The 15,776-nt window shown below is 34.7% G+C and overlaps 1 protein-coding gene across 1 annotated transcript in view; it reads left to right on the forward strand.

Moving 5' to 3' along the window:
- Positions 1 to 15,776, forward strand: part of FAM117B (family with sequence similarity 117 member B) — a 74,006-nt gene that overhangs the window by 34,439 nt on the left and 23,791 nt on the right. The window contains exons 2-4 of the mRNA XM_024981311.2: positions 4,945 to 5,096; positions 11,536 to 11,628; positions 12,617 to 12,730. Coding sequence (XP_024837079.1) covers positions 4,945 to 5,096; positions 11,536 to 11,628; positions 12,617 to 12,730 — 359 coding nt within the window. The remainder of the gene's footprint in view (positions 1 to 4,944; positions 5,097 to 11,535; positions 11,629 to 12,616; positions 12,731 to 15,776) is intronic.

The following is a 15,776-nucleotide window of genomic DNA, read 5'->3' on the forward strand; positions in this document are numbered from 1 at the left end:
CTATGGACAGAGGAGCCTGACAGGATACAGTCCATGGAGTCATAAAGAGCTGGACATGATTAAGCGAGCACATGTGTACTATTTAAGACAAAATCAACTACATGTAACTTTACTAGAATATAATAAAAGAAGAGGAAGGTAAAGTGAAATTGAAGGAATTTCTTTTGATTTAACTATTTCTTGGGGATTCCCTGATGGTCCCATGGTTGGGACTCTGCTTTCACTGCCTAGGGCCTGTGTTCAATCCCTGATAAGAGAACTAAGATCTCTCCTGCAAGCCACACAGCACAGCCAGAAAAAAACACAAAAGCATTCTTCATCAGAAGAAAATAAAATACTTACAATACTAGTAACGTACGAGAAATATAAATTAGCAGTGAAATTAAAATTTTTAGAACTCAATAACAATTGAAATGCAAATAAAGTGATATTTTTAATCTTTGGGAAAATTGAGAAAAATTAATGAATATACTTAAGGATGTGGTAAATGAGTGTTGTTGTAAGGGCAAAATTCTTTCTAGTGGCAGGTAATTTGGCAATATTTAAAATTTTAATATGTGTTTACCGTTGGAGATACAAAATTTGATGTCTAGAAATTTTTCATAAAGAGATAAATAAGCATAAAATGATATATATCTGCCGCTGAAAATGTCCATCACTATAAGATTAAGTTATGATGTATCCGGTCAATTGGATACTGTACAGCTGTTAATATTAAAAATGGTGATGAAAGGAGGAGGGGACATGTATACCTATGGCTGATTCATGTTGATGTGTGACAGAAACCAACACAATATTGTAAATCAATTATCCTTCAATTAAAAATAAACTTTAAAAAATGGTGATATAGATTCATATTTATTACAGTGGAAATAGGTCCTTGACATGCCCTTCTTCTTTCTCAACAATAAATAATAGTGTGCCTAATGGGACCTCATTTATATAAAATTGTACATGTGTGTAAATGTAGACAGATTTCTGGAAATAAATACTGATTAAAATGATTATCTCTGAGTGGTGGCCTTTTGGGATTTTGTGGGTTTTTTTTTTTTTTTTAGTACTGTTTGGTTTCTTTATATTTAATCTTTATCATTTTTATACCTGAAGAAAGAAGAGTATTTTTCCCCTTTCTGAACAAATAAATATGTCTAATTTATCCCTTCTGCTTGTTAATTAACTTTGTGGATAACAAAAAATACAGCTTTTAAACTAATACCTGATAAATTCTAGAAATACCTAACTCTACCAGTGTCTGTAGAAACATTCTAATGTGATATCTGGAGCCATGGTTTGGGATGCTGTACCACTGCCATTGAAACTACCCAAGCACTGGTGCCGGTAGTTGGGGAGTTCTGAACTCCAGACCCCAGGGCATTTACTGAAGTTTTCATTGCCACACCCTGCTGTAAGTGCTTTAAGACTTGATTTTTAAAGAACAGAGTCAAGTTTGAACCTTTGTTTCTGTTGCTTTGATTTACTTTTTCTCAGCTTTGTTTATAAATAACAAAGAAATTGTTAGATATATAAAGCATAGCTCATAATGATGTAATATATGTATACATTGTGAAAGATTCCTCCCATTTGGTTCATTAAAGCATCCATCACTTCACATATTTATCTTTTTTTCATTTATGTGAGAGAAAACATTAAGTTCTACTCTTTCAGTGAATTTCACTTGTACAATATAGTGTTACCAATTGTAGTCACCATGTTACATATTACCACCTCAGACCTTATTCATTCATTTATAGCTGAAAACTTATGCTCTTTCATCAGCCTTTCCCTGCTTCTCCCATACCTCTGGCCGTCACTTTTCCTACTATCTGTTTCCATGAGTTTGACTTTTTAAAAAAGATTGTACATGTAAAGTGATACTGTGCATGCAGTATTAGTTTTTGTTGATTTACTTTGGATTAACAAAGTATCTGAATTTATTGCACACACCTGTTCTTGTTGATAAATGATAGAAATATTAGAAATCATTCTCTTTTCTGCATATATGTCAGGTATTGTTTAAATCATTGGGTTGAGGGAAAGTAAAATTCCTGCCCTCCAAAATCTCACTCTGCTAGAGCACTGGTACAGTCAGGAGAGCGTATCGGTGAACGATGCTAAGGCAGTACACAGGAGGGCTTTTGACCTAGATGCTGATGTATCGTTTTTTTTGGGTTTGGATGACTATTCAAGGAAGATTTTTTTTCAGAGGAAACATTTGAACTGAATTTTGATCTGAAGTTTCAAAGATTAAATGTAAATTAGCCAAACCCAGGAAAGGGATATGAGGGTAATGTAGGGTAGAGACAAATTCTTAGAGGCAGACAGGGCATGGCACATGTTGGGAACTGTAAGGCCTTCAGCATGGTTGGGATTACAGGCAGTCCAGGCAAGAAAAAGGGAGGCTGGAGAAGCCAGATCATGAAGGGTCTTGTCAGCTGTCAGCGAGTTTCTTTCTCTGGACTTCCATGTAAATACAGCCTTTGTTCACATAGACGGGAATTCTTTGAGTCATCTTTGACTCTTAAGTCTTCCTCCCTTCCCTTAAACTTCCTCATAATTAGGCACCAAATCTTGTCAATTTTGGGAACTTGGATTGAAATAGAATAATGACAAGCTAGATGTAGACTCTGTGTTCTTTATGGCAGGCTGTAACTTAGTCTTTTTAATTTCTAGGGCTTAGCACTGGCTCCCAGACCCTTAGTAAATATTTACATGAAGGGAGTTCAAAAGAAAATGTTTAGTGTTTTTACGTGTGACCATGTATAACTTTTCTATTCTCCATTTTGTTATGGAAAATCTAATAGTCTTAGAAAGTCTAGTTGAAAAGTCAGTGCTTGGATAATTTAAAATCTTGATGATGAAATCAGACCTATTTGATTAGTGCACTGAACAGTGATGGAAGCAATGTTGTAGTTAAGGAAGAAAAGGGCCAGCTTTTAACAATTGGATTTTAATGAATATACCCCAGTTTACATAGTCGGTGTCCCTTTTTTGTGGACAAGAACAATATTTTTGTGACTTTCCCAATAGAGATTCATTTTTTAGTTAAAGGAAAAATCATGTACATGTATATTTATTGCTTTTCACTTGTTACAGGTAGTTACATGAGTACATGCTTCCTTGAACTTATGGATGTGTACTGTATTTATTTTGTGTTTATAAAAGGAAGACACTGCAGAGATATGGTTAGCATTTGCAACATTTAGGCATTGTTTTAGTGAAATAATTGTACCATTTTGAAAACAAATTATGTATCTGAGGCATATCTTGTGAGGCAACTTTTTTTTTTTTTGTGAGGCAACTTTTATGATTATCAACAACACAGCTGCTAAAACTATTATCTTGGTGGAATTGAATCTCTTGTTATTTGGGTCACATAACCAGCAACTGAACTTTTATACTTGTAACTATATAAGACCCTTGTCAAGAAATAATGTGATACGATTAGAAGAGAGGCGTCTTAAAATGTTTTCATATATGGCCTTAAGAAAAACAAGGTATTTGTTATATAGAGAGAGCTAGAATGGTAGCACTATAATATAATCTACTCATGCCTATATTCAAGTTTCATATTTTTAAATCCTTTAATTTTTAAATTTTTGTAATATAATTAGCTAAGCCTATTACTTTCCCCCTTCAAAAAAAAAAAGGAAATAGAGTATTTTTTCTGTATCACTTCTAACTTCCCATTACCTCTAGTTTCTTTTTTTTTTTTTTTTATAGTTTTTATTTTTGGCTTATATCTAAATACATATCCTGTATCTTGAAATGGAAAATATATTTGCATATATGTCTTCAAGTATAGCTCCTATAGGCTGGTTAGTTTGGTTTCTTGAAGTCTATTTAGTATAACAAAACTCAGTAAGACATGTGCCTGACTGAGCTGATTAAAGTGGAATTTTACCTGTAACTTTATCTTATCTGCCTTATTTCCTTTTGAGTGAGTATAGGTGGTATAATAATAAGTGATATTTACCTATTACACCTACTTAATCTTAAACCCAAGGTGAGCATTTTGAAAATGGGTAGATAAGGATGGTGACCTTTCTTATTATGCCTTTTTATCTCTCAGGACACGGTAAGCTTGTAAATCCTCTCATGGATAATATTGATACATTTGTCTTATTTTCTGTTTTTTTTGTAGAGATTAATTGTAGTTGTAAGAAATAATACAGAGATCTTTTGTACGTTTAGCCTATTTTCCCCAGTGATAACATTTTTGTAGGATTACATAGGATTTTGACATTGTACAAACCACTGCCCTTACTCAGATTTCTTCAGTTTTTACTTGTACTTGTGTGTGTGTGTTTTAAATTCTATACTGCTTAATCTCCTTTTTATGTTTGTACATCCCCACTACAGTCAAGATGCTGAATAGTCTCCTGTCACCAAAGGGTCCTGCACGTTGCCCTTTTGTAACACCTGCTTCTCTCTTGCCACTTCACCTTCCCTCTTCCTATCTACTAGTGGACCCCTGGCAACCATTAATCTTTCTTCCATTTCTAACATTTTGTCATGTCAAAAATGTACAAATGAAGTTATAAGTAGCCATTAGAGAGTGACTGTTTTTACTTAATATACCTGGAAATGAAATGAAGTTGCTTCAGTCGTGATCAACTCTGCAACCCTGTGGACTATAGCCTGGCAGGCTCTTCTGTCCATGGGATTTTCCAGGCAAGAATACTGGAGTGGGTTGCTATTTCCTTCTCCAAGGGATTTTCTTGACCCAGGGATTGAACCTGGGTCTCCCGCATTGCAGGCAGACTCTTTATCTTCTGAGCCACCAGGGAATCCCTTAATGTGAGAGCCATCCAAGTTTGTGTGAATCAATAGCTTATTCCTCTTTGTCACTCACTTTTTATATTTAAGTTAGAGAAACTCTACCTAGTTTCTGCTTTGTTTCCTTCCTAAGCTATTTTAAAATAAATGTATCTGTCTTAAATCTAGGGGACAAAACGAGACCGCCTTCCTCCAGCCCCTCTAGCATCATCCGCCGTACCTCCTCCCTGGATACACTCGCTGCTCCGTACCTCGCAGGGCACTGGCCTCGTGATGGTCATGGGCAAGCTGCTCCTTGCATGAGGGACAAGGCTACACAGGTAGGTTTATTACAGTTCTTATCTTGAAGTGTTTCACTCTGAAACCATTTCTCATAATATTGTTTATTCTACTCTGCTCTCAAATTCTTAAAACTAGTGTGTATTAGCATTATCTGGGAAGCTTATCAAAAATGCAGATCCCCAGGCTTGACCTTGAATGTTCTCCAGTAGGTTTTGATTGAGCCTTAAGAATGTGCATTTTAAACAGTTCTCAAAGGAATTCTGATACATGCAGTAATTTATGGACATGTTTTCTCTCACTTTTTTACAGTTTAGAACATCACAGTAAATTTAACTTATGGAAATTGGACTTAAAAATTTGTTACAGTAAAGGTTACTTTTTCATCCAACCTTATATTTTTGTGCCAAAAATCTTCATGTTTTGGGGAATGGATATTATTTTATATTGCTGATAGAGTCTATAAATGTAGATATCCTGACAAAGGGAGTCTGGAAGCAAAGTTTTGTACTTGTAGATTTATGAAAAGTTTTAATTAAAGGGATCTTAAAGGATCATTTGATCTAACTCCTAGTTTTACGAGTGAGGAAACTAAGGTCCAAGATCATAAAGCCAATTGTTGACTGTGTCTTAGTTGGGTGTAGTTTCTGTCACAGCAACTTAACTACAGTTATAACTTAATTAAATCTTTGTATAATCATTTAATGTTTCTCATAATCATTAGATGGCAAGCCCATGAAGGCAGGAACTGTGTCTGGCTTGCCCATTTTTATATTTTCATCCCCTATCTATACTTGATGGAATAAGTACTCCAGGAATATTTGCAACGGATTGAATGAGCAGAACAGTTAAAGCTTTATGGCTAGTGAAGAATGAAAATCATTTTAAAGAGTTAAAAGATCTTTGATACTGATTGTTGAAAATCAGCTAAGGTACATCTTGATTTAGACTTTAAATTTACGTCACTTGATGGTTGCTTGATCTCAGCACTTTATGAGAGAGCGTCCTTTTACAGGACCAAGTAAATACACTTTGCAGTGGTTTTTAGATTTACATATTGGCTTCCAGAATTCCATTAGTTTGTTTTCTGTTTTTTTGTTCTGATACTCTTAAAACTGAGCCCCACTGTTAGTGTAGATACTTAGGATTCGAAATTACCTTGAGGGTTATACTCCAGTTGCAACTGCAGAAATGAAAATGCAGAGTCTGTACTCTGCGTTGAGTCTTGTACTCATCAAAAGTAATGAGTCTTTTAAGGAACTGTGACTCTTTAAGCCAAAGAGTTCTGTGGTGGTTGGTGGTTTAGTGGTTTAGTCGCTAAGTTGTGTCCAACTCACTGCGACCCCATGGACTATAGCCAGGCTCCTCTGTCCATGGGATTCTCCAGGCAAGAATACTGGAGTGGATTGCTATTTCCTTCTCCAGGAGATCTTCTCAACCCAGGAATCGAAACCGGGTCTCCTGAATTGCAGGCAGATTCTTTACCAATTGAGCTATGAGCGAAGCCCTCTGCATTTATTCTAAATCTGTAACTTTACTGAGATTAGGGCATGGTCGTATAGAAAATGAGTAAAAATTCTTTTCCCATTTAGGTTATTACAGAATATTGAGCAGCATTTCCTATCCTATACAGTAGAATTTGAAAAATAGAAACCCATATATGTATAACTGAATCACTTTGCTGTATACCTGAAACTGACACCTTATTAATCAACTGTGCACCAATATAAAATTAAAAAAGGAAAATGAATATGGTCTCTACTTGCTTTAGCTTCATCCACATGTGATGTTTAAAGTAGTGTGAGTGTATTTCCTTCAATATTTCTGCAACCTTCTTTATTTCCTCTACAGTTTCAGATTCAGTGGGTTCAGATATTTTGCCTTACCAGTAAGAATGTACAGTTTTATAAATCGCTGGGAGCCCCTTGTTCTGTGGAAGTTCAGTAAGTCTCTTCAGCAAGTTGCTGTGATCTAGCTCTAGCTACCACTTGACTTGTGTTCCTGGCTTTCATTTTGTTTGTAATGCTTTCCCACCATTTGCCTGGATAGTTTACACTCTAATGCTCACAGCAGCTGCCTCTGATCCCATAGAATCTTGCCTGCCTACTTTTCCTGTCCTTCCAGGTTTGGATTAGGTGCCTTTCTTAGGGGACCTCAGTCATCACATCATATCCAAATTGGCTATTTATCCTTTCTCTCCTAGAAAAAACTCTTTGAGCATAAAAACTGTATTTTCTCTCTAACTCCAACACCTAGTCTAGTACCTGATATGTTAGAAGATACATATTGCTTTCCAGTATACAATGCAAAATTGAACAAAATTGATACATACTTAATTAAAACTCAATTTTACTTTGTATTAATTCCTGAGTGTCTTATAATAAAGGCTTGGCTTCTTAGTTGAACAAAGAAAGCAATTATCTTTTGAATTAGGAGGTTAAGTAAAATTAACGACTTTTGCTGAATATTTTTTCCTGCCTGAACATCTTATCACTGAAATTAACAATGCTGTCTTTTGCTCTTTATGCTTATTTTTATTTGTTTTGCTAATTAATACTTTTTATCTTTACTTTGTTCTTAAATCTATAAGAACCTTCTATATTCCTTTGCTTTTCCTTGAGTTTTTATACTTATATTGAATATCTTTAGTAATTTCTCTAATTTTTAAAAGCTTTTTGTTTGGAAAAGTCTCAAATTTATAGAAAAAAATCACAAGAATTAAGATTGAGCACCAGGGTACTCCTCACCTATATTTACCAATAAACATTTTTGCATATTTTGTGTTCTTTAATATATAATTGTTATTATCATTGATGTTATTATTTGCTCTTTGTAATTTACAGACATTGTGACTCTTCTCAAATACCTCAGAAAGTATATACGAACACAGACTTTAAAAATTTAATTATCAAATTCAGAAGATTGAGCATTGATGCAATTCTGTTCTTTATTATGTGGATACATAGACCCATTTTTTTTGGTGTGTTTCCCCAATTATGTTCTCTGTAGCAGTTTCTTCCTTAAGCTAGGATCCAGTGAAGGAGCGCAAGTCAACGTTTAAGTGTCATATTTCTTTAGAATTCTTTAATTTGGAATAGTTCCTCAGCTTTTGTCATTTGTGACATTGATACTTTCTAAGGATGCAAGGTGGTATTTTGTTGAATCTCAGCCCGGGTTTATCCATTTTTTAAACAATTCGATTCAGTAATAACATTTTTTACAGAAATACTGTAGTTGATGTGTGTTCTTTGTGCATGTGCATCAAGAAGTGCCCAACGTCAGTAATGTTGTTTCACCCACCGGGTACCCTTTGTAACTGTACCTGCACAGGCTGTGGGGAAATATTTGAGACTATAAATATCCCATTCCCCAACAGACTTTCACCCATTGTTTTTAGCATTTGTTGATGATTCTTGCTTAAATCAACAATTACTGTAGAAGTTCCAAATGATGACTTTCTAACTCTTGTCATTCTTCCTGCCTTTCTTTGTTGGTCTAATACTTTTTGATAGAAATGGTTCTTTATGAAATTGTCCAAAATGGATTTAAAATGTCGATTGATACGACTTAAGATTTATTTTTCCCCCTCTTTAACTTTTTACTAAGAGAATGTTCAACATATAAGAAAATGGGAAGGACATGTTAGCTGTCCTTAGATTCAGCAGTTTTAAACATAGCCATGTTTGTTTTATCAACCTTTGTGCTTTTATGTATGTATTTGCTGTACTTTCTCAAAGTGTGTTGCAGATTTCACATTTTATCCCTAAATCTTTCAGCATATATCTTCTTGTATAATCACAGTGCCATTAGCTCACTTAGGAAAATGAATAATTACATAATATCATGTAACGTCCAGTTTATGTTAAATTTACACAAGATTTCTTTCTTTTTTACCAGGATCCATTTGGAGAGTCAAGCATTTTACTTAGTTTCTCTTAGTTCCTTTTAATTTAGAACAGTTCATTTTCATTCTTATACTTTCTTTCAGTTTTAATAACATTGTTATTTTATGTTTTATGAATGACATATTTGTAAAGGAGATACTTTATCCTTTTTGAATTAGGAAGTAACTGTAGAATATGTCTCTGCACCAGTGAATATCCTGTTCCTTAGTAACTTTTCACCTAATGTTTTAGTGTCCATTGATAATCCTTGCCTAAAGGTGATTTTTTTTTTTTCCTTAAACACAAGATAGCATATTCTGTACATTCTTCTGCAATTTTGTTTTCACTTAAAGGCATCATTTTATCCATATAGAAAAGTTTCCCCTGGTGTTAAAAGTTTTTTTACATCATATATGTAAAGAGGTATTATTTTGAATAGGCTATACATTTTTCATATAGTACAGAATTTGAGAGACATCTTCCCCTGAGGCAGCCACTGATACCAGTTTCTTTTGTTACCATGTATACTCTACATGTGTATATATTCTTTCTAGCAGTCCTATCTATAAAGGTCATTGCTGTACATACTGTACTGAGCCTTGACTTTTTCATTTAACAGTATCTCATGGAAATTATTTTGTGTAAGTATATTTTAGATTTCCTTATTAATTTTTATAGCTGCATATTATTCTGTTGTAATGATATGCCATAATTTATTTGGCCAATCCTCTGTTTGGTTATGGTGGTGATTATAGTCGCTAAGGTGGTTAAAATCCCTGATTGGGAAGAATTGAGAGCAGAAGAAGAGAGCGTCAGAGGATGAGATGGATGAATGGCATCACTGCTGCAATGGACATGAACTTGGGCAAACTCTGGGAGGTGGTAAGGCACAGGGAGGCTAGGCATGCTGCATTCCATGGGGTTGCAAAGAGTCGGACACGACTAGGTGACTGAACAACAATAGTTGCTAAGTCTTGTTCGACTCTTTCAACCCATGGACTGTAGCCTGCCCGGCTCCTCTGTTCATGGGATTTCCCAGTCAAGAATACTGAAGTCGGTGGCCTTTCCCTTATTCAGAGGATCTTCCTAACCCAGGGATTGAACGTCTCCTGTATTGCAGCCAGAATCTTTACTGCTGAGCCACCAGGGAAGCCCAGTCCTCTATTAACATTTTTCTAATCTCTTGCTTGCACAAATGGTGCTGTAGGGAATAATATATGTCATGTTGTGCATAGAGGCATAAATTTGTAGATCTGTGATATAAAGTACCAAAAGGTTATTGTGTCAAACAGTGTGTACATTTGTAACTCTGACAGCAGTTGCCATGTCACCTTCACTAAAGACTGTACGAATTTTACATTACACCAGCAATGGAGGAGAGTGTATGTAATCAAATTGCCTAGTCTTAGTAACCTTAACTTGCATTTCTCTTATTATGGGGTGAGGCTGAGCAGTATTTTCATGTGCCGAGAATGACTTTTTTCCCCCCGATACAGTGTTTTTAAGTTCTGGATTTTGTGTAACCACTAAGAATGTAACATTTTTGAAGCTGTACTCTGCAGTTATTTAAACCAAGAAAAGACATAATTTAGAGATTAAGATTATAAACTCTGGAATTTTAGGTTTATATCTTTGACTTCACCATTTCCTAGCTGTGAGACCTCAGGCAACTTCCCTAACCTCTCATTGTCACAACTTCTTTATCTACAGACCTTGAAGAACTTTGTGTATGTATTAAATCAGATAGCACAGTGATGACCTTTCATTTACTTTCATAAAGCACAGTATATAGCACATAATAAGATCACAGGAATGTTGCCTATTATCAGTATGCATTTGCTCAGTAAATGGTATGCTTATAATTATATAAAAATAGTAATTTTTATCAGTAATAGAAATGAAAGAAATAGGCTAAAGTATTGCAGTTAGGTAACTGGTGCTGAAGAATTATGGGTAATTTGCGTTATTTTAAGTATTTTGTAATACCTAATTTTTCTGTAATAGGCATGTATTTTGTAATAGGAAAATATGGTATACTTTTTTTTTTAGAAAGGAAAAATGTTTTCAGGTTTATTGAGATATAACTGACATATAACACTGTAAAGTTTAAGCCATACAGCATAATGATGTGACATATGTGTAGCAAAGAAAAAAAAAAACAAAACGTAAGCTTAGTTAACATCCATTACTTCATAGTTACCAGAAAAATCATTTTTCCTTGTGATGAGATCATCTAGGATCTAGTCTCCTAGCAACTTTCTAATACACCATACAGCAAGTGTTAACTATAGCCATTGTGTTGTATGTTATATCCTCAGTACTTATTTATCTTGTAACTGGAAGTTTATACATTTTGACCACCTTCATCCAATTCCCCCTCTGCTAACCACAAATCTGATCTCTTTTTCTATGGGCTTTTTTCTTTCTTTTAGATTCCATGTGTGAGATCATACAGTATTTTTTTTATCTTTGTCTGACTTATTTCATTTAGCATGATGCCCTCAAGGTCAATCCATGTTGTTGCAAATATGGCATTCACTATTGTTAAATGATTTACTATTTTATTAAAACCTCTTTCTTCTCTTTCCCATTATAGACAGAGAGTGCATGGGCTGAAGAATACTCTGAAAAGAAGAAAGGGTCTCACAAACGTTCAGCATCGTGGGGCAGCACAGATCAGCTTAAGGAGGTCAGGAAAATGGTTCCAAGGAAGTGGGTGTGAAAGTTTGATCCCTTGGTTGACTAGTTCCCAGAAACCTGTGAGCTGCAGAGATTTGTCAGTTCCAATGTTTTTTAATTTATTTCTTTTTTTTTTGGTGGTGGTTTTGTTTATGAGAAATAATACCAGAAAAACAGAAAGATTTGAATAGGGAAATATACATGTAACTTACCTGATTATGTGGTTTTTTTATTTTTTAATGAGAATCCATAGCTGTTAATATAATTAAATATCAAATGTATGAGATTGTAGTGATACAACAAATTCACTCTTATTATTTCTATATACAATGGTAAGTATTTTTGATATTTAGTAACCCAGTATAACCAAGTTGATTATGGCCCTATGTTATGATTACCATTTTTTGTGCCTATAATTAGCATATTTGTGTTTTAAATATAATGTAGCCATAAAACAGAAAAATTCAGTCAAGGAATAATAATATTAATCATAATTAATAATCAGAGATTAATCAAAATTATATTTGTTATTTAAAGATTGTATCTAAATGCATTTCATGGCTTGAATTGATTTTTAAATAATACTGTTTACTTTTTTGGAGCTGTTGAAGGTAAGGTATTTGATAAATCTAATTCTGAATAAAATGTGACTTACTGTAAGGAAAATCAGAGAATAATTATCATTGTTTTTGAATTGTTTGTGAAAGCTATAAGGTATAATTGCTAAAAGCTTCATTTGTTTAATACTTTTGGGAAGCTTAAAGGTGCAGAACAGTGTTGGAACATAATTTTTTCTTTGAAAGAAAAATATACATTTATACATAGAATAGATATGTGTATATATACATATAAATTTTTAAAAGGAAATCAGATTTTTGTGGTATGGTTTAAAAACTCAAAAGATATAATAGGGTTGAGTTTTATTGGTTATTATTAAGCAAGGATATGTTTTATGTGATGTGGAAGACACTCTGACGCACTTATTTTCCCCTTTTCAGATTGCAAAATTACGCCAGCAATTGCAGAGAAGTAAACACAGCAGTCGGCATCATCGAGATAAAGAAAGACAGTCTCCATTCCATGGCAACCATGCAGCTATTAACCAGAGTCAGGTAGGAGCACAAGATACCACAAAATCCAGACAAGGGATATGTAGTTTTCCTGGTGTTATGTTATTGCATAGGTAAAGGGTTATGATAAAGATGTTCAAAAGCATGTTTGAAACAGTGATTAAATACTGAATCACAGCCTTCATTAAAAAAAAACCGCAATACTAAGTTGACAAAAATGATATTTTCCTTTAATGATATGAGTTCTAGGAGATATAGCTGGTTACATATTTTGAATTTCGTCTTTGTCAGTGTGGTATATTGGAGGCAGAATAACACAGATGAGCGTTGGCTGTGGAGCTAGAGCCTGGATAAGTAACCTGTTCAAAGTCTGTTTCCTCATGTGACAACAGAGGATGATAATGATACCTGGCACATGAAGTCTTTTAGTAGAAAAGGTCTTTAACTGCTTTGATTTCTTAATTGAACCCTATGAACTGCTCTTGATTGCTCACCCAGGGAGCATTTCTCTTCACTGAAATTGAATTGAAATTGGATGGCATCCCTTGGCAAAGAGAGAGCAAGAAAAACTTTGCCTGTTCCTTTTTTAGGTTGATAGCTTCTGATGATTGTCAAGTATATGTGGATTGTTTTCAAGAGAAAGTATGAGTGAAGGTGTATTTTTTTTTCAAACTAACTGATCATGTCTTAAAATATTGATAGGTGGGTCAAACTTGATTTTACAGATTTATAGTTTGATTGCAGTTTGGCTTCCAGTAACGTTTTTCCATATATAAGCCATTTTAATTATAAAATATGAATATACATTGACACATTTAAAAGCCTAAACAAATTGCATTTATATTTGGAGAAATGGAAAATGCAAAATTGACCAAGTAAGAAGTGAAAAATTTGAATAGACTATTGGGATACTAAATATTCCACTCACAAAAGGCTGCAGACCTACCTGGTTTTACAGGTGAGTTCGCCAACCTTCTGCTCCCTCTAATTCATCCATAAATAATTTAGATGCATTTCTAAGAGATAAATCCAGTTCTTATTTCCTATTCATATTTTTATTCCAAGTAGAATAGAAGTTAAGATTGAGTTTTATTGAATTTTAATTGATGGATTTTAGCAGTTTATAACTTTCTGAAGTGGTTTTTTAAAAAGTTGTATTTAAATTAACAGTTACAGTGGTAAAATTATCCAAAAATTTTTTTCCCCTGCTAGTTGAATTTGCTTAGTAAAGACTATTGAAGTTCACATGAACTTCACAAAGGTGCCTCTTTGTGGAGAAGGTGAGGACTAGAAAATACAGTAACTTGAAAAATAAATTCATGTGGCTTGACTTTTGTACACTTGACACACCAATCATCTTGACTACTTGACTTGCTTTATTGAGTGTTAAAGCCAGTCAGAGATCAAGCACGTGTGTATTATGATAGCTATGGCAGTAGTATTCAGAGTTAACTGAAACTTTAAGACTGTGAACATGAAAGTATTATTCAAGTCATGATTGTGGCTTTGTGTAGTGGATTCTCTCTCTAAAGGAGAAAGTACCACTTGGAGATATGTGTGCTTTGAGGCCATTCCTCCATCCACGCAACATTTATCAAATATCTGCCATATGACTGGTATTGTAGTACTCATTAGTGGATGCAGTGATAAATGAAATGTTGGGGCTTTCCCCCCACCAAATCTCAGATAATAAGTAAACAGTTAATTTTTATACAGTATAATGAGTATGTTGATCAGGAAGTGTTCAGAGTATTGTAGAAGGAGCATTTATCCTTGAATTGACAATGAGCCATCTAGAAAGACTTCTGGAGAAAGTGGTGTCTAAGTGATCCATGAAGGATAGGTAGAATTTAGCCAGTTTTGGGCTTCCCTTGTGGCTTAGCTGGTAAAGAATCTGCCCACAATGTGGGAGACCTGGGTTCGATCCCTGGGTTGGGAAGATTCCCCTGGAGAAGGGAAAGGCTACCCACTCCAGTATTCTGGCCTAGAGAATTCCATGGACTGTATAGTCCATAGGATTGCAAAGAGTCAGACAGGACTAGAGATCTTCACTTTCACTTTCTGGACGCAGAAGAAATCATGGCTCTAGGGATGGTTGATAGTAAGAGATTAGGTTAGCCAGAGCTGAAAGTCTTCATGTCTCAGTTGTTAAGAAATTTGGACTTTGTCCTTGAAGCACCTGAGAACTATTTGCTACAATGCAGGGGGTTGACAGGTGATCAGATATGCATTTTGACATGATCATTATGAGTTCAGAGTAGAGAATGAATTTGGTACAGGACAAGATTAGGGACAGGAAAATCTATAAATAGATTTATAATCCATGTAAGAAATGATGGTGACCTAAAGTAAGGTAGAAGCTATGGAACTGGAGAGAATGGACAAACCTGAGTCATATTTAGAAAGCAATAATTAATAGTTGAACTTGAGTAAGTACTTCAGAGAAGGCAGTGGCAACCCACTCCAGTACTCTTGCCTGGAGGGTCCCATGGGCAGAGGAGCCTGGTGGGCTGTAGTCCATGGGGTCGCACAGAGTTGGACATGACTGCAGTGACTTAGCAGTGAGTACTTACTAAGTAGCGACTTAGCAGTGAGTACTTACAATATGGGAACACTGTACTCAGCTTTTGTATATTTAGCAGTGACTTAGCAGTGAGTACTTACAATATGGGAACACTGTACTCAGCTTTTGTATATTTAGCAGTGACTTAGCAGTGAGTACTTACAATATGGGAACACTATACTCAGCTTTTGTATACTAAGCAGTGACTTTGCAGTGAGTATTTACAATACGGGAACACTGTACTCAGCTTTTGTATATTTAAGCATTTAATCCTCATCTTTGAGATGGAGATTGTTACTATTCCAATTTACAGGCAAAGAATTAAGGCTCAGAGAGTTCATGTATCTTGTTCAAGGTCATATGAGACAGAGCTGGGATTCTAATAGAAGCATTTTGACTTCAGAGTCTGAGTCTTTAAACTTTTTTAGCTTATGGTTGATGATATGGGAATGATGGACATATAGGAGTAAAAGGTAAGGCCAATTCTAGCCTTTAAATATGATTTAAGAAATATATCGACCTACC

Source organism: Bos taurus, chromosome 2, assembly GCF_002263795.3.
Source record: "Bos taurus isolate L1 Dominette 01449 registration number 42190680 breed Hereford chromosome 2, ARS-UCD2.0, whole genome shotgun sequence".
Taxonomy (NCBI): domain Eukaryota; kingdom Metazoa; phylum Chordata; class Mammalia; order Artiodactyla; family Bovidae; genus Bos; species Bos taurus.